The sequence below is a fragment of the Cyphellophora europaea genome (assembly GCF_000365145.1).
Source record: "Cyphellophora europaea CBS 101466 unplaced genomic scaffold supercont1.2, whole genome shotgun sequence".
NCBI lineage: Eukaryota > Fungi > Ascomycota > Eurotiomycetes > Chaetothyriales > Cyphellophoraceae > Cyphellophora > Cyphellophora europaea.
In genome coordinates this window covers 1646616-1670846 of record NW_008481808.1, presented here as the reverse complement: position 1 = coordinate 1670846, position 24231 = coordinate 1646616, and the positions used below count along the sequence as shown (strand labels likewise).

Below are 24231 nucleotides of genomic sequence, written 5' to 3'. Positions count from 1 at the left end.
CTGAGCCCTGGTGCATACGGTAGGACCATGGGGCGAGTAGATCAATCAGCAGCCTCAAGGTCATGTCCGCAGCCCGACGGAACTGGACCAAAGATGCCTTTTCCTTCTGAGTACGAGACAGGCGCTCAAACAGCGTGCTGTGGAAGGCCCTAAGAAGATCTTCACCGGCACGCGGGTTTCCCTTGCCCCACTATCATACCCACCCAGTGCCTAAACATGACGCACGCATGAGTCGTGCCCTCAATGCTAAGGGTTTTTTGGTCTAACAAGTACCTAAACAACCGAGCCCCGGCAGCCTCTCGCGAGCTGCAGAAAGCGCCGATGGACAAGACCCCGGTTATACTTAAATCAAACGTTGGCATCGGACCGCTCTAGCTTCATCGTTGCTCTACCCGATTCAATTTCTGAAGAACGTGCCGCACTCTGTATGAAGCTGTAGATTAACTGTGCTCGGTATGGCTTGGCTTCAATCAGGCTGGCTCGTATGCTGCTTGGAACAAGGATACGCACACCGGCAAGTGCCGGATGCTGGTTCTGCAGCAGAAACAAAATGGCGGTGATTCAGATGCCCACAGGAGAGCACCAGCAGTACTGGCTCTCCCATGTCTCGAGGTCTGTGTTCCGAAGAGCAACCCTTAACGAGGCAGCCGAGGGCAGCATCCAGACAAGGTATGCTGGCTGTATATGTGGCAACGGTTCCTGCCCTTTTTTTGGCCCTGCCCATGCAAGTCGTACCCGCTCTTGCATCAAATCGCCGATCAGTCAGGGGCCGGTGGTGGTACGGCGAGCTTGTCGGGCTAGGCGCGACGTGGGGGAGATGTGAGGAGTGTTTACTGAAGCATAGCCATTCGCCTAAGCCATGATTCAAGTATTGGCATAACTCTGGGCATGACCGCTGCAGCGAGTCGAGCTTACCTCTCAATTTGCATTCCCTGATCTGTCGCTGTGCCAGTTGAGATGTCTGCCTCAGAATACGAAGGACATCAGTAGCTGCAGGAGAATCCGAGAATGAGCTCATGCTGTGCAACCTGCGAAGCCCCCTCGACCGGGGGACGGGCCAGCCACGTTGTTTGTTGCGTCAGACTTGTGCAGGATGGGTGTGCTGTTTGCTGATCCTTGTGAATCTATTGGGAAGTCCACTCAGCGGCTGCGACGGCGTTTTTGAGCCCGCCAAAGCCACTTGAAAGCTGTCGCTCGACTTGCAGAGACATCTTGTCTGCAAGTGGCCTCGGGCTTCCGCCCACAACAAGGAGTGTTTGTCCGGAGGCTTGGCATGGTCCTCAGGCAGCACCATCACATCTCCGCTATCTAGAAGATGCAATAACAAGCACAAGGATCCACCAAGTAACACGAGAGGGGGGCATCGTCGATTTTGGTGGCGCCTGCCATCGCTCGAGGTCGACCACGGTCAACTCAGCGATGGCAGGGATTGGCCTCGGTTTGTACATGCGATATGCACCGTAACGAAAACAGACGTCAAAAAGTGCAAAGGTTGAGTGTTACTACACGAGTCGTGTGGCCATGCAGGGCAAAGGGACCCGCGAGGCGTGCTTTTGACCGGTGGGGGTTAAGCGAGATATGCCATCGAGGCTTGACTTGGGTTTGTCGAGTCTGGCAGTGATGCACGGAGGCTGTCATCTCTGCATCTCTGCATCGGTGAATCCTTCTGCTGTGTTCCTTTCACTTCTCAGCAAAGCAGTTTGCAGCAAGCACGACACGATGATCACCACGATACAGTTTCCTGGGTGACATGGGCAGAAAGGGTCCAATGATGCAACTATGGGTATCTGGAGGCTCACGAGTCCGACTGCACCGTTTGCCTGTGACTTGTTAGCGATGACCAGCTACGGTGAAAGCATCATGGCAACTTACACCAACCAATCCATGCCCTCGCTGATGCCCTTGCCGTCAATGACTGAGCACGCGACTATACTCCAGTTGCGATCACGCAGCTCGCCGAGCCTCAATGCTTCTGATATTTCACCGGCACCTTGTGCACCAGGCTGGGGAACAACTTGTCAGCATGACATGCGTGTTTGCGATCGGAGAGCGAACTTCAAACGCACCTGATCCTGTTTGTTGGCAAACACCAGCAGAGCTGCATCTTTCAGCTCCTCTTCATTTAACATATTGCGCAGCTCGTCTGCAGCAATCTCTAGACGCTCGATGTCGGTAGAATCGACGACGAAGATGACAGCCGCCGTGTTGGCGTAGTATGACCGCCAGTACGGTCTGATGGAGGTCTGGCCACCAAGATCCCAGACATCGAAATTCAGGTTCCCGTACTGGACCGACTCGACGTTGAAGCCAATGGTGGGTATCGTAGTGACCACTTCACCGATCTAAAGCCGCATCATTAGATGAGCTAAGGAGACGTGCAACCCTGGTCAAGGACCAACCTTTAATCTGTAGAGTAGCGTGGTCTTGCCAGCATTGTCCTACCCATGCTGGTCAGATCTCATTGGAAGCACACCAAAGCAGATCTTACAAGTCCCAAGATCAAAATTCGGATGTCCTTCTTGCCCCATATGAGCCCCGAGAACATCTTGGTTAATGAGGCACCCATGACGGGCGGGCGATGAAAGGCGCTTACGCCTTGGCGGTTGCTGAGGAAGAAGCCACTTAACAGGTGTCACCAAACATACTCCTTGGCCCCTCCACAGTCGCGACGCTGAGGATCGGAGACTCAATGGCTGGAGTCTGTTGATGACTACGATATGGATATATGAAACAGAAGCGCAAATGATGGAATAACGATAGCGAAAGGTGAGCGAAAGATGAAGAGCACCACAGTCGTGGTTGCCTTGACCGCCCGAAAATCCTTGGCGGACATCGAAGCTTCCGACTCCCTTGCCCCAACTCCACGCCGTCGCTTTTGCCTTGCTTCATCCGAGGTGACCTCCCGCTGTTATCGAGCACATCTGCTGTCTCGTCCTGTTTCAGTTTTCTTACAGGGATCGACTCTACTTGAGGAAATGCGACCTCATTTGTCTGAAAAGGACTCTCGTTCGGCTACTGTTATAGCTTGGCCTTCCGCCGTTCGTTATCCTTCAACTCCTCAACCTTCTTCAGCGCCGCGTTCAGACTCCTCCTCGTGTTCTCAAAGTACACATGGCTAAAATCAGAACTCGCCTGTCCACTGATTGTCCTGGCCTGGATTCCGTGCGCAATCGTTCCCCCTCTCACATAATGAAAGACCTTAGCTACCTCCCAGTCCCTTCCTCCGCCGTCCTTCCTTGGGTCGAATCCGACGATTTCACAATAGCGATTCAACAGCTCTTCCGGGTCAGGCATTCCACTTTTTGATCTGTTCTGTGGGCTGAAGGGCGACTCATCACTCTCCGCCCCTGGATGTCCGGTGGATGTTTGCGTGTTCCAGAATGGTCCTACGGCATAGACCAAATCCATAAGCGGATGCCCAATAGTCGACAGCTCCCAGTCCAAAATCGCGATCACTCTCGGCTCCGTTGGATGTAGAACCTGTTCAAGGCATCAGCTCTCCCTTCCTTACAGCCCGGCTACAGGATCACTCACCAGGTTATCGAATTTGAAGTCCCCATGAACGATCGCATATCTCTCCCCCGGCGCATGGCTCCTCACAAAGTCCACAATCTCATCAAACTTCTCATGAGCCCTTCCCAGCTCTTTCCCCGTCTTCACATCCTTGACCTTGGCCTGCTGCTCCTCAATACGCGCATATGTGCGGCAATGCCTCCTATAGAACTCTGTCTTCTTTCCATACCCTTGCAACCCTATTGCGTCCGGCTCAATACTGTGCAACCACCCCAGCGTCTCAATAAACGAAAACCACGCCTTTTTTCTCTCTTCCGGCGACAGCTCGCCTAGGAATGGGTCCGTGATAATGCGCCCCTTAACAAACTCCATGACATAGAAAGCCGTGCCAATGACAGACGTGTCCATGCACAGCGAGTAGACGCGGGGCACGGGGAAGTTGGGCACGGTGCCAAGTGCTTGCAAGACTCGGAACTCACGATCCACCTGGTGCGCGACCGGGGAGATGATGGTGCCGGACGGCTTCTTGCGCAGAATGAAGCGTGTTCCACTGTGGAATTCAGGAGAGCCTCGTCAGCATGACCCCCAAGACCTGCTGGAGCAAAGGGTTAGAACCTAACTTACCTGGCATCATCCACGAAATAAGTCGGGTTACTCTGCCCGTAGCCGATCTTCGTCGACACTACCGGCAACTTCAATCCGGCAATCTTACCATCCTGTAGTAGCCATTTGCCCAGTGAGGCATCGTCCAGATCGTGCCGGGCAGACGGTTTCACCTTCTTCAAATCCTCCGCCGATGACATGCCGGCTGGTCGTAGACGGTGAGATCAGCGATGAGGGTGAGATGGATGAAGTGAGCTCAGCAGAATCGGCGGTAGTGTGTACATCAAGACGCTGCGAGCTATGCGGCATCTAAAACGCTATGTACCTGACGTGCTTTCGTATGGGCGGCGAATGGGGTCCGGAAGTCGGGGGTGGGGAGGACGCAAGGCGCCCGAGGAGTGCCGAGGTTGTTGATCTCCGTGGCCGGCTCCAAACTACCAGCGACCTAGGATGTTTTAGTATCGTGTAATGGCCCTGTACCTCGTTGAGGATTGTCCATGAGCATATGAGCGCCGAATCACCCAGAGCTTGTTGTAGAGTTAGCAAAGGGAAGAAGAGCAGGCCGTAGCTGACAGTGACTGCCTGGTCTTGGCATGGAATGAGTGAATCCAGAGCAGAAACACAAACCGGTGAAGGCAACGACTTCATTGCGATCAGCTCATTCTCTATTCACTATGTAGAGAGAGAATATCTCTCTATCCTTTCTGCCTGCCTTCCTCGACCCCACACGCCCCGCCTTCACTCACAGCCCATCCCCCTCCTTGACTCTCCTCAACTCCGCCCCCCTCACCCGCTCCACCCTCGCCGCGTATCCCTCGCCAACACCCCCTTCCGCCGCCGCGGTCACCAAACCCCAACGCTCCTCCATCATCTTCCTCTCCCTCGCCGCCTCCAACTCCCCTTCCTTCCGCCGCCGCCACGCGCCCAACCACCCGTTCCCGCCATCCCGCACCACTTCTCCACTCTTCGCTCCGCCTCTCCACCACTCCTCCATCCTCCCATCTCCCGTCAGCGCCTCCCCACCGCCGGTGCCAGGGCCGCTGAACCCCTTGCTTCTCAACTCCCGATTCCTCGCCCTCACCAGCTTCCACCGCTGCCACACCGCGGCCAGCCCCGCGACCAGGTCTTCTAGAGGACAGCGCGAATTCCAGCTCGCCCACAACTTCGGCGAGAATCGCCGCACGCAGCAGGGCAGTGCTAGAAGCAACACGGCGGCCACGAGCGCCACGGGGACGGCGATCGCGGCTACTGGCACTTCGTTGTTGGTCGCAGCTGCATGTAGAGGCGATGCAGTGGTGGAAGCCGCCGCTACTGCTGACGGCTTTGAGCTGGGGCCGCTGCTGGTTGCATGTGCGGATGCTGAGGTTACATGACCCACGGCACTCGAGTCTGTCGTGGTGACGGTGCTGGTGTAGGACATGGAATGGTGCATCGTGCTGACTTTTATGCTGGTGATGACGCTCACGCTGAGGCTCGTAGTATCTTTCGTCATGGTCACGGTCATCAGCTCGGTGGTTGCCATTATCATAGTCGTAAGCTGGTCCTTATCTGGCTCGGAGTCCTGGGAGTGGTACAGCGAGCTTGAATTTGGGACAGCACAGCTGGCGGTTACTCCGAAGTCGTCTTCGTCGTGCAAGGAAGCAGAAGAGGCGCCGTTGCCTTTTCCGTCGTAAGAGGCTGTGTCTGATGAGAAAGGCTCACTGAAGGATGGGTAGAGAGCTTGGGATCCGAGGTCGGAGGTTGTAGACTTGTGATCAGTCCCGTGCAACGAAACTGGAATTGTAGAATTCAAAGTCGTGGGTTGAGTGTTGTTGGCAGCCGCACCGGTGGCAGAAGCAGTTGTGTAGACTTCGGTGGTGTTGACATACGACGGAGACCTGTAGACACTTTAGTTAGCCGTGTCATCCGCGTCTCAGACGCAGCTAAGCCAGGCAGGTTATAGATGACCTACTGTAAGGTCGGCCCGAGTCTGACTTCGGCTTTGGTGGCGGAGTCAATCTGGCGTTTGTGCTGGAAGTGTGCGAGACGGGCTGGACCGAAAGTCGGTGCCGGGTGACATGCGTACTGGCAATCTTCGTTTTGAAGCATCACTGTCTCACACGGGGGATTCATGGAGGGAAGAACTGAAGTGAGGAGGATCTGCCAAGCGAAGAAGCGCCATAGTCGAATGAAAGCCATTGTTGAACCTTTGACGAAGAACTGGTGAGTCAATAGTCTGTAGTCTAGGGCGACCGCGATATCTGTAGCGAAAGAGTGGTAGGAGGGATAGAAGTGAACACGTCGCACACATGCTTCAAAGTAGGCGACAGCGATATCAGCCACGTGATCTGTTTGTAACTGCTGTGGTTTCGCAATGAATGAAGGTAGCCGGTGCCAGGGTCGGCTGACCTGCCAGTCATTGCTAGGATGATAGCAGCTGGTAGGTCTGTGGGGAGAAAAAGCCTTTCACAGGATTAGTATGTGCTCGTGAGGGCAAGTTAGTGAATCCACAGTAGAACTAGAGAAAGCAAGATTGTTCAACATCCCATCATTACTCTGCTTGGGGCAGCACCAACTCTCCAAAAACCGGTGGCTGGGAACTGATGGCTATGAGCACAAGTCTAATGTATCGATCCATGATACGCCTCAAACGCCGGCGACGCTCGAAGGCACGAGCTGCTGATGTCGTTGGTCCATGGAAGCCTTCACATGCGCATCAAACCACTCGTACCCACTTCGCTCAGAATACAACAGGGGCCAGAAAGTTATGTTGCGAATGTCTAGCAGCAGCCACCGGCGGTTCCAGACTGTACACCCTGACCTTGTCCAACTTGGACAGTAGGCTTGTTGTTGACGGTCGTTGTACCCATGCGCTCCTTGATCTGTCGGGCCATGGTCAAGAAAGCCTGCTCAACGTTGGAGGCATTCTTCGCCGAGGTCTCCAAAAATGGAATGCCAATGCTGTCGGCAAATTCCTATGGCGAGTCAGTACCATTATTCGAATAACCATGATTCTTTGTACCTTGGCAACTGTGTACTCGACGGCACGCTTATCGGTCATATCGCTCTTGTTTCCAACGAGCAGCTTATTGACACCCTCGGTGGCATATCGGTCAATCTCCTGAAGCCACTGCTTGACGTTGTTGAAGGAATCCATGTCAGTGACATCGTACACAACGCAGATGCCGTGGGCGCCACGGTAGTAAGAGGAAGTGATGGTTCGGAATCTCTCCTGGCCGGCGGTATCCCACTGTCTCTTGTCAGCAATGCCCCTCGGCCTTCAAAGAATCACGTACGATCTGGAGCTTGACGGTCTTGCCGTCTAGTTCGATTGTCCTGATTTTCTGCATTTGTGTATCAGTATGTTGTTGCATTGCCAGGCGGGCTCTCTAGACCATAGTCTGAGATCGGATTTCCACGTACGAAATCGACGCCAATTGTAGAAATGTAGGACTCGGTGTAGGTGTCGTCGGCAAACCGGAGAAGCAAGCAAGACTTGCCGACACCCGAGTCACCGATGAGCAAGAGCTTGAAGAGGTAATCGTATCTGCGTTCCGGTGGTCAGATTGGTCGGCTACGAAGGAAGTCGTTGGGAAGCCAACGGTGTTCCGCGGTATGCATGTTCGGAGGACACTCTGTATAGAACTATCAGCATTTGTCTTCCGCGAGTCTTCCGGACCGAAGTGTGACGATCGGAGCAAGAGAGAGAGGAGAGGGCGCGTACGTACCACTCTGGATTCATTGTGGCGGGCTCTGTCTGAGGATGACGGAAGTCTGAAGAAGGGGCGACTGAACGCAAATATTGGTGGAGTAGCGGACGACGGAAAGGATCGGCAGGTCGGATTCAGTGAACAAGAATGTATCCAGGCGCAATAGATGAAGACTTCAAAGCAACGCAGGCGGCAACGGCGATGAGGTTGCCCCATGAACTTGCTGGCCTTGATCACCAAGCCTTGGCACATGTGACCCGCGCTTTCCCTGTTTGAGCATCTGACACAGCCTCACAGCCTCGTGCCTCGCTGCTGTGTTCTCCTATGGCATGCCAAATGGCATGTGACAAGTCTAGATGACTCTCTCGTGGTGTCATGTTTGCTGAAGGTCGAGCAACGATTCTATCTACCATACGGGTAACTCTAGCCTCTTTTTGGACCAAGACACTGGCCTTGTTGCCCGATACGCGGGACCCTGCGCGCATTCAGGCGTATCCGTTTGCCTGTAGCCATTCCAGTAGGATCTTTTCATCTCTCGCCTTGTAGTTTGCGTTGGCCTTAGTCGAGTCTGAGATGATGACCAGACTTCTCGCAAATGCTGTCGTATCCTTATCCTTAAAAAATGCGGCAATGTCCTTCTCAACGTCCAAGTCGGAGTGACCAGTGAGGCCCATCTTGATCCAACGGTCCAACACAATGTTCGAAACGCCCAGTCGCTCCTTGACACGCTCCCATTGGTCCCTGGTAAATTCCCAGGCAGCAATGCGGCATTCATTGTTGGAAGCAACCGCAGAGACCGCCGAGTGAGCATCTTGTGGTGGCACAGAAGCAGAGGTGGCGAATTCGAGTAAGTCTTTGGCGGCGTTCTTGTCCTTGGACTTGGCAAGCGCAACAAGGCAGATCTCCTTACCATCGACCGACTGAGTCTTCAGGTACTCGTCCTTGACCGTGTTCCACTCAGTCTTTGCTCCATTCGCTACTGCCATGTTGAATACAACACTCCGCAGATTGGCATGAATAGCCTTCTGGTCGCCGCCTTTCCAGGCCTCGAACCTCTTCCTCCCTTCTGAAACAGTTGCTTCATGACCAGCATTGGCGGCGAGACTGAGTAGAAGCTTTCGTAGCTGTCCTGTAAGCCACTCTTCATCCTTGGGATACTCCCAGCCGATGGCTTCGGTGGCGGGCGAAACAAGCTTCAGGGAGAACTTCTTCAACCCATCCGACACCTCCTTGTTGCCCGCAAAAACCTGTTTGACTTTGCCGAGGGAGCTGGCGATCTGTTGCCAGACCAGGAAGCTCTTCTCGTCTTGGAATCCTTCGAGAAGCGCCAATAGCGCTGGCGTAGTGCCATTTCCAGCGACCGCGAGGGCACCTGCATCGCCCATGAGACCAATTTTGTCTTCGTCAGTAAGACGGTCCTTTGACTGGCCTAGCTTCAGCAAGCGCTGAGGTGGATAGTTTGTCCGATAGAAGCCGGTCTGGTCGGCATTGATCTTGTAGAATTCATCGTCAACCTCACGAATGGTGTCTTCTCTAGATGTGAGTGCGCTGTGTACCACTTTTTCCGGGGTACCAGTCTTCAGACCGACCGGTATCCACCAGTTCGTCTCATCTTCTTCAGTCTTGACATCACCGGTAGTCAGGAATCGATTCTGTTTGATGCTGATCTGACCCGGCTCTTCGGCAATTGTGACCACGGGGAAACCAATCTTCTTGATCCACGGATCCATGAATGTCTTCACATCCTGTCCAGAAGCTTTGCTCAAGGCATCCCACAAATCGTCGGTTCTAGCATTGCCATAGGCATGAAGTTTGAGGTAATCACCAACGCCTTTCAAAAAAATATCTTGTCCGAGATGGTTGCTGAGCATTCGAATGGTTGAACTGCCTTTCAGATAAGAGATGTGATCAAAGATTTGATCGACTTCCAGCGCGTTCCGGACGGGCACTTCGATCGGGTGTGATGCGCGGAGCGAGTCGAGCTGAAGAGCTGATTGATAGCCCTCAGTCTGTGATCACGTTAATTGGGAACGGGGACAATACCTCGAGGCATTCTACGCACCACAAACTGAGCCCAAACATTCCATTCGGGGTGGAGATGGTCTGTGGCGAGCCATCCAACCCAGGTAGCAAAGCCTTCATTCAGCCACAGCTCATTCCACCAATCCATAGTCACCAGGTTACCGAACCATTGATGAGCCAACTCGTGAGCGACGACGTAAGCGACGCGGTTCTTGAACCTCGCATCTGACTTCTCGTCGTCGAAAAGCACCGCGGTAGTACGGTATGTGACCAGACCCCAGTTCTCCATTGCACCCATAGCGAATTCGTGGACCGCGAGGAGATCTGACTTGGGTAGAGGATACTCGATGCCGAAGATGTCAGAGAAGTAATCCAGGATCTTGTGAGCATGGTCAAGAGCAAAACGCCCCTGGTCCTCAAGGCCGCGGGTAGCGTAGACTCTGACTGGAATGCTCTTCCCATTGTACTTGCGTTCCGTGTGGGCCTCGACGTACTTGAAGTCACCAATAGCCCAAGAGGCAAGGTAGGTACTCATAGGAGGCGTCTTCTCGAACGACACTACCTTGAGGCCATCCTTGCTGCCTTTTGATGTTGACTTCTCCGGCATGTTACTTAAAGCAACGAGATCCTCCGGAATCTCTACTGCGAACTCAAAGGAAGCCTTTAGGTTGGGCTCATCAAAGCAAGGAAAGGCTGTCCTTGCATCGCATGCCTCAAATTGTGTGCTGAACATATAGTGGTGCTCCCCGTCAGAGGGAGTTCCGGCGGCAGGCGTGACAACCGGTTTGTATTTGGCGCGGTAGAAGCCTTTCATGGAATTATTCATGGTGCCCTTGTACTTAAGTGCGATGACAGCATCTCCAGCTGGAAGGGACTTCGACAACTTGATAGTGACCCGTTCATTCGTCTTGTCGTAGTTCAAGTCTTTCAGGGATGCAACTGCAGCTGTATGTGTGTCAGCTGCTTTTCTGTTCTGGCTACGATACACTCACAGCCTCCGTCCTTGCCGAATACTTCAGCACCAGTGATCTCGATCTCCTTGACGTTGACAACCACCTCGTCAGTCGAGGAGTTGACCTTGGAATCAATCTTGACCAGGCCATCGTAGCCCCAGTTGCCACCGAATTCGAGGTTGGTGAGGGAGAGATTGTAGTTGGTGGGTTTGATGCTGCACCGAACGTCAATGTCTATGCCACAACTTGACCGCCCACGGCAAGCTCACGTATCAGGGAGGACATCTCTGTCAGAAGGTGCCATTCTGCTGGACCAAGCTTCAGCTGAGCAGAAGCGTACTTGAGAGTGTATGGTGAAGGGTGCTGTTTGGGTGTGGCTCGGAGGGGCAGCGGCGGGGCGGGTGCGGGCGCATTGAAACGGTCGCGTTGGAGAAGAGGAGAGGACCTCAGACACGACTGCCCGGCCAGTCCATTTTGTATTCGCCTTCAACGCCCGGACGAAGACGTTCATTGGGCGCTCACTGCTTCGTCATTCAAAGCCTCAGAACAGCCTCACTTTCGCTCGAGTCGTGCCCAACACAAGGTACACCCGCCTACTGCCTGAGCAATCCGAATGGTTTCTGAAGGAGCTGGGAGACTTTACGCGGCGCGTTTGGAGCTTCGCCGCTGGCCGCGCCGCGCCTAAATTTCGCGGTCCCCGGATATAATAACCGGGTTACGCCAAAGCAGCCAACGCCCACCCCCGCGGGTCTGATCATCCGTTCTTCTAGTATGCCACCGACCACCGTCTCGCGCGCTGGCGACGCGTCCGATGACGATGAAGATGCCATTCGATCGTCCTCTCGCCGAAGGAATCGAGGAGGAGCTTCAGAAAATGCTCGGGATTTTGAGGTAACGCGGACCTGGGATCTTTTGCAGGAAGGAGAGGACGGTACACTCACAGGAGCAGTCTTCGATCTGCTGGAATCGGACAAGAGAAGGCGTCTAATCAAAGACACAACACCATTGCAGCGAGGTATTATTCGCCATGTTATCCTCATCATCGACATGTCAATTGCCATGGCTGAGAAAGACCTTCGACCGACCCGTTACCTCTTGACGATCACGTATCTCGCACAATTTATCAACGAGTTCTTCGAGCAAAATCCTATCTCTCAGCTTGGCATAGTTGGCATGCACGATGGCATCGCAATCCGCATTTCAGATATGTCTGGAAATCCCACAGAGCACCTATCGGCAGTGGCGAAGATGCGATCCTCCCACGAGCCCAAAGGCAATCCTTCACTGGAAAATGCCCTGGAAATGGCACGTGCTGCTCTGTTCCACGCACCGCAGCATGGTACAAGGGAGATACTCCTTGTGTTTGGTGCATTACACACATCAGATCCCGGCGACGTGCACGTCACTATTGCCAACCTAGCTCTTGCTCATATCCGAGCATCAGTCATTGGACTAGCAGCACAGGTTGCGATATGTGCCGAATTGGTAGCCAAGACAAACAACAAATCAACGGCGAATTATCATGTGGTCATGCACGAGCAGCATTACCGAGAGCTCCTGCTCAATTACACTACGCCGCCTGTCACATACACTACGCCGGCATCTGTCAAAGCGCCTGCTGGTAGCTCTGGCTCATCATTGCTGATGATGGGATTCCCTTCGAGAACAGTATCCACGAAGCCTACCTTGTGTGCTTGTCACACAAAGCCCTCATACTCAGGCTATCTTTGCTCGAGATGCTCAACCAAAGTGTGCTCCCTGCCATCCGAATGTCCAGTCTGTGGGTTGACTTTGATCTTGTCGACCCATCTGGCGCGATCCTATCATCATCTATTCCCACTACACAACTGGCTGGAAGTCCCCTGGTCAGAAGCTTGGCGCAGTAGCGCATGCTTTGGTTGTCAGAAGCCCTTCCCTGAAAGCCAACAGGCTGCCCAGAATGCCAGACAGGGGCAAAGCCAGCGGGCAGAGCCGTCGGCCGGACGCTATGAATGCCCAACCTGCCACCGACACTTCTGTATAGATTGCGACCTGTTCGCCCACGAAGTTGTGCACAATTGTCCCGGTTGCCAAAGTATGCGGATGGAAACCGCACTGATGGGCGAGGTTGAGTTGGGGGATGATAGTACTCAACAGCAGACGAACGGCACACACGACATGGAGGGTGTGGAAGCTACACATTGAAACTCGCTCAGTTTCGTAAAACTGCTCGCAGCAGCTGTCGAACCTTATAGGACCCGCGAATCCAGCCCTCTTGGCAGATTATAATGCTTCGATGCTCTTGCTTTTGTCGAGCGTCGGTGGATCGCCCGATCTGTGCGAGCTCTGTGCAGGACAGAGGACGTCTTCAGTAAACATTAAAGACCGTTTCGGGCGCGTGCAAAGAGTCCCCCCACTTGAATGGTGGAAACCCTGCGTGAAGCACGTTGGACTGGGTTTTCGATCCGACGATGCAATTGTTACTGCCACGAGTAGTCATAGCGGTGCAGATACACTGCTACGGGTTCACTGACAGGTATGCAATCACGAGGATGGGAGTATAACGCTCAGGAATATATCGCCAATGTTGTTATCTGAGGATCAGCAATGGCAAAGCCCTTGTCAGTGCTTCCGTTGACCGGAATGAAGCCTTTACCTGGGCTAGATAATATGGCCAGGCACACTCCTGGGGATCACAGCGGAGGCTTCTGAGTGCAATCCACTGTGAGTTCGAGGAGGCTCCCCGTCAACGGTGTTGACCCTCGGTGCTCTAGCGCACGCTGAGTCGGTCATTCTACCATTAGAATTGAGACTTGATTGTTAGCTGCTTGCTGATACAAGCTGCGGAAAACACCCGCCACTATCTGCGGTCTGAGCGGCGTTCCTGATTGTAGTTGTCATTGATGTTTACCACTGGAGACAGTAGACGTGATTATATAGGGCGGGGTTTTTAAAGATGACGTTCAAAACAGCTCTCTCGCCAAGGCCGCAAGGCAAATGACAAGGCTCGTTGCGCCAAGAAACTCGACCAGTCGCGTCGTACCCTGGTTCGCTCCTTCTCTCGATTCACGACTCCTTCAGTCCCACGTCTTTGCTCGCTCGACGAATCTTTGTTGCACGCGCCGGCGCATCTACAGACTGCAACGGCCCCACTGTATTTCGCTCATTGCGAAGCATCTTTATTTTGCTCTGTGGTGACAGTCAAGTCTCTGACGGGCTTCGATATTCACCACTCTTGCACCTGTCGCTCGTGCGCCACCTATCTCGGAAGTCATTGGACGCGTCTCGCTACTCAACTGGTACCATACGGACAGCAATGCACAAATTGAGGCTCAGATCGCTGGCAGCTGTTGCTCCTGCTACGGCCTAGCACAATGGCCCAGCACACCTTGCCCTATCACCCAAAGTCCAACGCGTATATACCATCCTTTGTCTCAGCAAACTTCGCTTTTTGTCGCGAGATAGATATATATCGGCAACCTACGTTTCTACGACGAAATTTACGAGCTTTTCTTGCTTACCACACAGACGCCTGTAAGCGCCAACCCACTGCGAAAGGCCACTCCACCTGGATTACCGACTTCGCCGTGCGTGATAGCGCAGACGTTGAAGTGGACGATTCCTCTACCGCCAATGCTCTACAGCCCTCTTATGAAGACGAAAGTGATCATCCAACCCCACTGGTTAATGCCATCTCACAAGACGCTCTTTTGGCCAAGACAATGGACCCGGATTTCGAAGCTCCCTCTCGGCGAAGCGTACGCCATCTTACGCAAAGAATCTACGATGATGACGAGTCAGAGCTGACTCTGGCTCCTCTAAGCATAAGGAAAAAGATAAATTTCAGCAAAAATCGACCGCCGGAGGAGGAAAGGCCTCGAAAGAGAATCAAAACTGATCGATCCGTGAAAAGGACCAAGTGTCACTGCACTTTGACCATCTGGGATAACCGAGACGGCATCGCAGAGGCTGCTGCGGCACTGATCGAAACTCATATGTCGTGCATGGCTGTCTGGTCACATACAGAGCGCTACGGCCATGTAGTCGACATCGAAATGGATAAGCCGTTTCGAGTAAGGGCAGGGGCCTTGAAAGTTCCAACGCAACGAAAAGATGAACGAACGCTTGGAATTTCGGAGAACTATTTCCTGGAGTTCAAGATCTGGCCGTCCAGTGACAAGGCAGAATGGCCGCCAGTCCCGTTGCTAGGGAAGACTGACGGCGATGTGAATCGTCCAAACAGATTTGCGCACAACATTCTCTCCGGCTCGCTTGTCGCGAAATACAACAACCTTCCTCGGCAACCTGAGGCAGATACGCCCCTGAGCCTTTTCTATCTAGACGAATCGGGCGCAATGCTTCGTACAAAATATGGGCTCGAAGTCTCTGGAGACTGGAGGGCCGCCAGGATTACGCAGAGCCCACCTCCTTTGCGCGCCGATCTTGCATGGGCTGTTGACGACGATGACCAATTCCTTGGACGCAACAAGAAGCGACCCCGCGCCGAGTCCTCTCCGAAAACACCACCACGTAGGCGGAAGCAGCTAAAATCGTCCTCACAGCTCTCGAAGAAGCAACCGAAGATCCGCTATCTCTGGGAAGCGGACCCTTCACAAAGTCATCTTGCCCAAAATGAGTATCAAACGACTCAGTTCGAAGGACTCTACTGCCCAGCCTGCCCAACGTATGAAGCTGGCGATTTATTGGAACTTCGCTTCCATTTTCTATCGAGCCATTCGCGCTTCAATTTCATCCTCTGTGAAGAAGACTACAACCACAGCACAGGCCTACTCTGTGATGCCTTGTTCCGCGTCAGCTCCACCGCGCCCTCAAAGCGCCGACTGGAAATCGATCAGGATCGAAATAATTTCTACTTCGAGGCGTCTACCTCACCATTCGATCTTGCGACCTATCTTGGTGGAGATAGCTCTTGGACAGGAGAGTCTCCAGCAAAATCAAGCTACAAATCGCGCATCCGGAGTCAAGCTGTCCGCTTTGACTCGTTCTCTGGCCAGCATTCCCCTCCCAGCTTCGCCTCCGCCATTCCAGACTTCGTGCCGGATCCGTTGGCTAAGCTGCGCAACGAGCACAACGGACGTCTCCCACCCAAGCATGTGCCTGAATTTAGAGTATCTGATCGAAAGAAGCACAAACCAGTCTCACTGATCAGACATACGGGGGACAACAGAACCCTGACGTACGATTCTATCACCCACCGCCCTACTCATCTGTCCGAAGATGCGATGTCCGAGACAGACGACGAGCGTGACGATCAATGGTACATCCAAAGGCACCTTGAAACCCTGGCCGTGGATGCTGAGACGTATGGCCGCAGCGACCAGAAGCAAGAGCTTTTCCGGCGATGGGACAAGCACAGGCTGGAGGAAAGACTCGACCATATTGAATTCCTGTCAGAGAGTTTGGTCCGCTTTGTCAGAAGGAACAGAAACTGGCTCAGACACGCTGACGAGTCTTTGCATGCTGCATGGGCTCACCTTATCGGCAATCTCAAAGAAGACAGGCTTCTCGACACTGATGTCATTGCTGGTTTACAAAACATGTTATTGGGAGATGACCAAGAATCTTCACCCGCTGAAGCCCAGACCCAAGAAGATAGTAAAGCCAAGGGGAAGCAAGTCGAGACATTGAACCCGGCATCTCCGTCAGACCAACTCGAAGGCGCTGTGACCGTTGATGCGGACGTCGAGCCAGCCACTCCGAGAGCCGTGGTGGCTACTGAAGATCCCAACGTAGCCCTGGAGCAGCTGCGCACAAAGCTTCTGCTTACGCCACCAGATCGATGTGGCATTTGCCAGGGCAATATAAAACCTGAGCTCGATTCCATTCGCTGTGCTGCACGAGACTGTGCAAGCAGTGGCGTCTTCTTCCACCTGAAATGTGTGAGGCTAGGCAACAAGAGGGCAGGGTGGTCGTGTATGGCTTGTAAATCCGAAGCGAGGCTTAAGCAGGAGAGAGATGCGAAGGGCAAGCGCAAGGGGAAGGCGGTCTACCGGACGGTGAACAGCTGACCCGATCTATTTCCCACAGCGCAGCTTTTCGCGGTATGTCGCTTAGGATCAAAGGGGGCTACATATATGTATCAGTCTTGAAGTACTGCCGTGCTTCACAGGTCTGTGCTGTGATTGAGAGTCAGCACAAAGCTATGGCAGAGAAAATCTCTATCGGCATCCGTTGGTGACCTACCCTAAGTAAAGGGATGTGCTTATCTTCCGTGGCAACCCCTTGCTCGAATTTATGCCTGTCCTATAGAAAGCCTTGAACCACGTATCTAAGGATAGCGTCCATTTGGTCGGTAGGTCTCAATTGCCACAGCTCCGCTATTGTCTAGTAAAGTTTCACCTCCCACAACGCTGGTGCACATCACCGCACTAGATAAACTGGACTGTGCCAACCAGAAAATACAAAAAGCTTTGTAGTACACAGATTCAGTACACTACTGTCTGATACTAACCAACCAGCACAACCGCACATAGCAACAACGAAACAAAAGACCGTAAGAGGCAAAAACTCGAACTACCGAGATGATATTTCAGTAGTTGAGAACCCGAAGGTTGTTGTTATATTCACACAACAGTCTCTATTGATTATTTTGAGCGTTTAACCGGCCGCTCTCTAATTGATCGCAGGAATCGAGGCTGGGAGGAGGAGGAGGTCTGAACCAGCCAGATTTCCCGCTCATTATGGGAAGCTTGACTGTCAGTGCTACATAGCACAGAGCAGATTGATCGTGACATTGTTAGTATCTGTGCAAGCTGGCCCAGACCAAACAAGGGGTTTGAAATCCAAGGCATATTATAGTTGGTATTGTAACAAGATATCTCCTCACACGCTGCCTATTATCCTCAAGTCGAAGCTACTCTGAAAAGCACTTCAAGTCTTCTTGATCGTGAGATGGATCAGTCTGGCCCCGAACCAGCCATTCAAGTATACAGTCTCTCGTCCATGCTCTACGGCACCACACATCTCCCTACCACACAGTTCGCGACCTCTGACTAGACAACAAGAGTCATTTGCTCTTCTGCCGTGTCCCAAGAGTCCCAAGAGTTCCATACATGTGCTCCCAGAATGCTCCATCTAACGCAAAGTTGAGCTATATCACCCCTTGCTGGCTACAAGAGCACCGGCTGACGCTAGCCAGGACACTGAGCTGGTGCTTGATTCCGAGGGAAGTACTGAGCTTGAAGAATCGGAGGGAGCCTGCACGGGCGACAACGGGCACCAGGAGACGTTCGTAAGCAAGAGGGCTGCATTCCCTGTGGGAAAGGCTTGTTCATGAAAAGACAATACACAGGGACCTCGTTGAAGGCGAAAGTTGCAGTCGCCTGGGTTGTAAGGAGAGCGTCTGCAAGGCTCTATCAGTGTTCAATGGCCGAAGAAGTACGCGAATAAGGCGGAAACATCGATATTGCTCAAGGACACTATCAACGGCTGCCTTATGATTTCCAACCGCCTTGTTCCATCGTCTCAGCGTTCATGAACAGTGCTAGACCCGTTTCCAGATCTCGCCGAGTGCGAAAGCATACTCGCGGCCTGTGCCAAGTGCAGGTCATGGCGTCAGCTCGGGGTTTTTCGATTGGGGCTGTTTTTGGTTTCGAACTTTTGGTATACAGAAGTCTCCTTGGTTGCAGCCCCTGCGGCTTGCTTTTACTCAGTGAGTTGCGAAGATTGTGCCTCGCATCAAATCTAGCGTCCTGTGGCTGTGCCTAGCCCTGCCGCTGGGCCACGGCCTCCCACACCCCACCCCCGGAATAGTCTGACCAAATGAGACCGGCTGAACCAAAGGTGAAAGGTCATCCTCAATCCCGCATCGCATCCTCATCGTCTGGGTCCTCAAAGTCATCGTCTTCGTCCTCATCCTCATCATCGACATCTTCGCCTTCTGCCTTGAGCTTCTCGTTGGCCTCAGCCCAGTTGATGTCCTTGTTCCGAGTGCGGCTGCCGACAATGTTGTCGGGATCGATTTCATCCATGTCTTCGTCGTCATCGTCATCATCATCTGCGACGGCCTGTTAGCGGAGGAAATATGGCGTGGGGCAGGCAAGCGAAAAAGTATTTGCTTCCGAATCAGAGCATCAAGACGTAGTCATAGGGATGAGCTTTTTGCGGGCGAGGATAAACAGAACAATGGCCGTGGGGGCGATCGCGATGTCAGTCTTGGGGTGCAGTACCTTCAGGGGCCTATAGCGCATGTCAGAAACCGGAGATGGGAAGTTGTTTGCGTTGGCAGTCCAGGCTTACCTCTTCCGCACCACTCTCCTCCTCCTCGTCCTCCTCCTCAAGATCGACAGTGCGGGAAGGCTCCTCGACGGATTTGCCCTTTCCCTTGTCTTGGATGTCGGTGGACTCAGTCGGGATGGCGGAGCCGTTGGCAGACATGTTTGCGGGTGGACGTTGGGTTGTGGGGAGTGAGGAGCTGTTTTAAAGAGGCAGATGGTATCCCTGCGATGCTAGTGTATGAGGTCGTGATGCGCAGAAGGAAATGCAAACTGTTCTGGGTGGAATTGACGAGTATCGGAGTGAGTGGAAGAAGAAGTTGGAGAGACCGAAAGGTGGTCTGTCGGTCGCGCATTGCAGCGGTTGCGGTGCGCCCGCACCACGCGGTCGCGACAGGGCACGCTAGTCTTTGATAGGCTTAGATCGGATTCTATAGCCGTTCTGGATGTCTGCAGAAAAGACGACGGTGCCCAGGACGATATCCGACTCAGCCAGAACTCACGACTTCAAGACTGGAAAAGGGTAGCTTTGCTTGGGCCCCGATGTGACCTTCGCCAACACCCTTAGTTCCTAAAACTGATAGCAGCATGGATGTGCCAATCGCCGCCAATGTTCTTGGAACAGCGGGCGCGATATGCTGGTCCATACAGGTAGGTGCATAGTCCAGATAGCTACTGACTGTGGCTGATGGGCGCGAAGCTCTTGCCACAGATCGTTATCAACTATCGCCGGCACGACACGACCGGCTTGCAGCCCACGATGATGATGCTCTGGGCATGCGCCGGTGTCCCACTTGGAGTCTACAACATTGTGTCCAATTTCAACATTGCTCTCCGCATCCAGCCGCAAATTCTGACCTTTCTGAGCCTGCTGACCTGGATGCAATGCAAGTACTATGGAAACAAATGGACTTTGTTAAAAGCCAACGCTGTCGCTGTTCCCGTTGGGATCCTTCTTGGAGGTCTCGAATGCGGCCTAGTTTTTGCCCTACGCGAAGCTCGAGACAACAATACGGACTGGCCCATCATCTTCATGGCAGTGCTCTCAGCAGTCCTTCTTTGCGCAGGTGTGCTGAGGCACTACTGGGATATTTACAAGGAGAGAACAGTCCGCGGCATCTCGTTCATGTTCGTGGCAATCGACGCATTGGGCGACCTCACATCTCTTATCTCGGTCTTCTTCGAGCCGCAGCTGGAGATTCTAGGAATGGTGATATATGGGTCGGAGCTGGTGCTTTGGATCGGTGTTATGGCTGCTGGTGGGTACTACAATCTCATTCCATGGACCCGAGAGAGGCTTGCGCAACGGCGTAGTCGCCAGGCAAGGCAACGCGAGAATGTAGGGGCCGCGGAAGATATGTATCAGCAGCAGGCCGCCCGGTCCTCGAGCACGGTGTTCAGAACCGCCGCCTCAGAGTTGGAGAGCTTGCCAACTACCTTGACGCAACGCAACGTGGCACATTCGCGATAGCGGTTGATATTCTATAGTCCGATCTTGGTAGCTTAGAAAGACTCCAGAAGCCTATGTACGGCCATTGCACCTAAGTCTTCAGGTATAGAATCGTGGTTCAGTACGGCAGTTCTCGAAGCCTTTCCATGGTTTACACAACTTGATACATATATTTGATTTCAGCAGTGCGACCGCAGATCTATCATGGTAGTTCTTCAGAGTGCTAATAGACCATGACCTACCAGATTTTAGTGCAAAAGGTGAAGGGCATCAGCGCCATGATGAAAGGCCGTCCAGACTCCAGTCGCCGTCGGTTCTCCGATCTTGCCTTTACCACGCCTTGGCATACGGCATAAAATCTACCCTGAATTGAGCATGCCGATCTTGATGGCTCTTTATTGCAAGTAGAAGTCCGGTACTTCATCCGTCGCGCGATCTCCCGAGCTCGTCTTCGTGCGAAACGTAAAGTGAGCTCATACCTGCAGAAAATTTTCTAATTCTCCAGGGCAACCCTGAGACCCGCTGAAAAGTGGTGCCCAATGACATCAACGGACGTTTAGCCTTTTGGGCAGCCTTGTGCCAAGATTTCGGCGCTTATCGATAAGGGTCATGGAACATTTTTGGCTGGGGTCGGTATAGAATGGAATCAGGCCACGAAGAGATGAAGAGGCATTGGGGCAGCGATGGGACGGGTAGTGATGTAGACAGCGAGACGAGGGTCTTGGTGCGACCGTCAAACAAAAGTGCTCGAAAATTCCTGGCTTTCCCGGTGCATACCTGAAAGTGCTAGTCACTTCTGGAGGCATTTGGTGTGGAAGCTTCCAGAAAGTGCCTGTGACGCCGGTTGCCCAACGCAGTCATTCTTAAACACCAGCCCTCCAAAAATTTCGACCACTCTTTCATCCTCAAGACACACACTGCGAAACTATCTGAACTCATTCAATTGAGCTTTTCTTTGGTGTTTCATCTTTCTACAACGATTACCACAACTAGACCTTCCTACCTTCTCATTTCCACATAGACACCATGGCCCCCGCTATTGGTATCGATTTGGGTACCACCTACTCATGCGTTGGTATCTTCCGCGATGATCGCATTGAGATTATTGCCAACGACCAGGGCAACCGTACCACTCCCTCATTCGTCGCTTTCACCGACACTGAGCGTCTCATTGGCGATGCCGCGAAGAACCAGGTCGCTATGAACCCCCACAACACCGTCTTTGATGCGAAGCGCCTGATTGGCCGCAAGTTCAACGATGCTGAGGTTCAGGCCGACATGAAGCACTTCCCCTTCAAGGTCATCAACAAGAGTGACAAGCCTGTCGTCCAGGTTGAGTTCAAGGGCGAGGAGAAGACCTTCACTCCTGAAGAGATCTCGTCTATGGTCTTGACCAAGATGAGGGAGACTGCTGAGTCCTACCTTGGTGGCACCGTCAACAACGCCGTGGTCACCGTCCCTGCCTACTTCAACGACTCTCAGCGTCAGGCTACCAAGGATGCCGGTCTCATTGCTGGCCTCAACGTTCTCCGTATCATCAACGAGCCCACTGCTGCTGCCATCGCCTACGGTCTCGACAAGAAGACCGAGGGCGAGCGCAACGTTCTCATCTTCGATCTTGGTGGTGGTACCTTCGATGTGTCGCTCCTGACCATTGAGGAGGGTATCTTCGAGGTCAAGTCGACCGCTGGTGACACCCACTTGGGTGGTGAGGACTTCGACAACCGTCTCGTCAACCACTTTGTCAACGAATTCAAGCGCAAGCACAAGAAGGATCTGTCTTCGAACGCCCGCGCGCTCCGCCGTCTCCGCACTGCTTGCGAGCGTGCCAAGCGTACCCTCTCGTCTTCGGCTCAGACCTCTATTGAGATCGACTCTCTCTTCGAGGGTATTGACTTCTACACCTCCATTACCCGCGCTCGTTTCGAGGAGCTGTGCCAGGACCTCTTCCGCTCCACCATGGAGCCCGTGGAGCGTGTCCTCCGCGACGCCAAGATCGATAAGTCCTCCGTCCACGAGATCGTCCTGGTCGGTGGCTCTACCCGTATTCCCCGCATCCAGAAGATGGTCTCGGACTTCTTCAACGGCAAGGAGCCCAACAAGTCCATCAACCCTGATGAGGCTGTCGCCTACGGCGCTGCTGTCCAGGCTGCCATCCTTTCTGGTGACACCTCATCCAAGTCCACCAACGAGATCTTGTTGCTCGATGTGGCGCCGCTGTCCATCGGTATTGAGACCGCTGGTGGTGTCATGACTTCGCTCATCAAGCGCAACACCACAATCCCCACCAAGAAGTCCGAGACTTTCTCGACCTTCTCTGACAACCAGCCTGGTGTCTTGATTCAGGTCTACGAAGGTGAGCGTGCTCGTACCAAGGACAACAACATGCTTGGCAAGTTCGAGCTCTCCGGCATTCCTCCTGCTCCTCGTGGTGTTCCTCAGATTGAGGTCACCTTCGATGTCGACGCCAACGGCATCATCAACGTCTCCGCTCTCGAGAAGGGCACCGGCAAGACCAACAAGATTGTCATCACCAACGACAAGGGTCGTCTGTCCAAGGAAGAGATCGAGCGCATGTTGTCCGAGGCTGAGAAGTACAAGGCTGAGGATGAGGCTGAGGCGTCCCGTATCGGTGCCAAGAATGGCCTTGAGTCTTACGCCTACTCGCTCAAGAACACCATCTCCGATTCCAAGGTCGAGGAGAAGCTTGACGCTTCCGACAAGTCTACTCTCGAGTCCAAAATCTCCGAGGTTATCAGCTGGCTCGACGAGAACCAGACCGCTACCAAGGAGGAGTACGAGAGCCAGCAGAAGGAACTCGAAGGTGTCGCCAACCCCATCATGATGAAGTTCTACGGTGGTGCTGGCGGCGCTGGCGGTATGCCAGGTGGCATGCCAGGCGGTATGCCCGGTGGTGCTCCTGGCGGTGCTCCGGGTGCTGGTGGCGCTGGTCAAGACGGCCCCAGCGTGGAAGGTGAGCAACCATCCCCTATCATTGAAGATTTTGACTAACAACTTTATAGAAGTCGACTAATTTCGTCCTCGCTGACCGATTTCTACCGCGAGACTCGACCTTGCAAATGGGTGTATGGCGTTCCGGGCTAATGATGATACCTCATGGGAATGAAATGCATGGCATAGATCTTCAGCATAGCGATTGTCTGACTTGCTCCGGCAGAGTCATGACCAAATGAGAATTTCAAAAGTTCAAAAACATAATTATTATCTTCATAAGTTGGCCATTGCAGATGATTGGGGCGTGCTCCGCTGTATAAAGTGCGGACGCCAAGCCGTACCTTGGATCGGTTCTCTAGCTGTGTGCCCGCTCCCCAGCAGGATGGTATTGCTCTTCTACAATCAACGCTCATCACATGTCCTTCGTCGTAATTGAGGCTGACGCTGCTTTAACAGGACTCTGACGGGCGTTTATTTACTCTGCCAAGAGCTCGCACTGTCGGTATAGGTCTGTATACGCTCCGCTGTCAACCCTTCATATCCTAAGGTCAAATGCTTTCATGCTGCTAGGAGGCGTCCCGAGACACACAGAAGGCTCCATATTGCGAGACCTTCCAAAGGCAAGTGATTCGTCTATCAGACGAGGCTGTGATGCCGTCCAGGTGAGGAGCCACAATGACTCGCAAGATGAGTCACGACCCCAGTCATGCTCATTTGCTGTGAGTGGTCCGCGATGGAGGCGCAGCTGCCTGGTTGCCTCGTCCAGCTATAAAGCTAGCCTGTTATTAGCATCATGCTTCCTTCTCACCACCTCAGTCGCCCACACTTTTTAT

General features: G+C 53.2%; 10 protein-coding genes across 10 annotated transcripts; 4 read left to right on the top strand and 6 right to left on the bottom strand.

The window, feature by feature from the left end:
- Window positions 1–1868: 1868 nt before the first annotated feature.
- HMPREF1541_02138 (uncharacterized protein) lies at window positions 1869–2566 on the bottom strand (the record flags this gene model as incomplete). The annotated part of the gene is made up of 4 exons (XM_008716494.1): window positions 1869–2003; window positions 2067–2342; window positions 2400–2438; window positions 2489–2566. The coding sequence occupies 4 exons, from the start codon at window positions 2564–2566 to the stop codon at window positions 1869–1871; spliced, it is 528 nt and encodes a 175-aa protein (XP_008714716.1).
- A 452-nt stretch (window positions 2567–3018) lies between these two features.
- On the bottom strand, window positions 3019–4316 carry HMPREF1541_02137 (uncharacterized protein; the record flags this gene model as incomplete). Its single annotated transcript, XM_008716493.1, has 3 exons — window positions 3019–3480; window positions 3535–4063; window positions 4138–4316. 3 exons carry the CDS (start codon window positions 4314–4316, stop codon window positions 3019–3021), a joined length of 1170 nt encoding a protein of 389 aa, XP_008714715.1.
- A 542-nt stretch (window positions 4317–4858) lies between these two features.
- Window positions 4859–6294, bottom strand: HMPREF1541_02136 (uncharacterized protein; the record flags this gene model as incomplete). Its single annotated transcript, XM_008716492.1, has 2 exons — window positions 4859–5993; window positions 6068–6294. 2 exons carry the CDS (start codon window positions 6292–6294, stop codon window positions 4859–4861), a joined length of 1362 nt encoding a protein of 453 aa, XP_008714714.1.
- A 581-nt stretch (window positions 6295–6875) lies between these two features.
- Window positions 6876–7837, bottom strand: HMPREF1541_02135 (GTP-binding protein ypt1; the record flags this gene model as incomplete). Its single annotated transcript, XM_008716491.1, has 5 exons — window positions 6876–7070; window positions 7118–7345; window positions 7392–7439; window positions 7519–7642; window positions 7698–7837. 5 exons carry the CDS (start codon window positions 7835–7837, stop codon window positions 6876–6878), a joined length of 735 nt encoding a protein of 244 aa, XP_008714713.1.
- A 453-nt stretch (window positions 7838–8290) lies between these two features.
- HMPREF1541_02134 (uncharacterized protein) lies at window positions 8291–11084 on the bottom strand (the record flags this gene model as incomplete). The annotated part of the gene is made up of 4 exons (XM_008716490.1): window positions 8291–9814; window positions 9868–10772; window positions 10820–10995; window positions 11050–11084. The coding sequence occupies 4 exons, from the start codon at window positions 11082–11084 to the stop codon at window positions 8291–8293; spliced, it is 2640 nt and encodes an 879-aa protein (XP_008714712.1).
- Window positions 11085–11551: 467 nt separating this feature from the next.
- On the top strand, window positions 11552–12666 carry HMPREF1541_02133 (uncharacterized protein; the record flags this gene model as incomplete). The annotated part of the gene is made up of 2 exons (XM_008716489.1): window positions 11552–12468; window positions 12501–12666. The coding sequence occupies 2 exons, from the start codon at window positions 11552–11554 to the stop codon at window positions 12664–12666; spliced, it is 1083 nt and encodes a 360-aa protein (XP_008714711.1).
- A 1467-nt stretch (window positions 12667–14133) lies between these two features.
- On the top strand, window positions 14134–16788 carry HMPREF1541_02132 (uncharacterized protein; the record flags this gene model as incomplete). Its single annotated transcript, XM_008716488.1, has 1 exon — window positions 14134–16788. One exon carries the CDS (start codon window positions 14134–14136, stop codon window positions 16786–16788), a length of 2655 nt encoding a protein of 884 aa, XP_008714710.1.
- A 1788-nt stretch (window positions 16789–18576) lies between these two features.
- On the bottom strand, window positions 18577–19156 carry HMPREF1541_02131 (uncharacterized protein; the record flags this gene model as incomplete). Its single annotated transcript, XM_008716487.1, has 3 exons — window positions 18577–18776; window positions 18949–18958; window positions 19019–19156. The coding sequence occupies 3 exons, from the start codon at window positions 19154–19156 to the stop codon at window positions 18577–18579; spliced, it is 348 nt and encodes a 115-aa protein (XP_008714709.1).
- A 425-nt stretch (window positions 19157–19581) lies between these two features.
- HMPREF1541_02130 (uncharacterized protein) lies at window positions 19582–20464 on the top strand (the record flags this gene model as incomplete). Its single annotated transcript, XM_008716486.1, has 2 exons — window positions 19582–19644; window positions 19694–20464. The coding sequence occupies 2 exons, from the start codon at window positions 19582–19584 to the stop codon at window positions 20462–20464; spliced, it is 834 nt and encodes a 277-aa protein (XP_008714708.1).
- Window positions 20465–21469: 1005 nt separating this feature from the next.
- HMPREF1541_02129 (hsp72-like protein) lies at window positions 21470–23455 on the top strand (the record flags this gene model as incomplete). The annotated part of the gene is made up of 1 exon (XM_008716485.1): window positions 21470–23455. The coding sequence occupies one exon, from the start codon at window positions 21470–21472 to the stop codon at window positions 23453–23455; it is 1986 nt and encodes a 661-aa protein (XP_008714707.1).
- Between the last annotated feature and the right edge of the window lie 776 nt (window positions 23456–24231).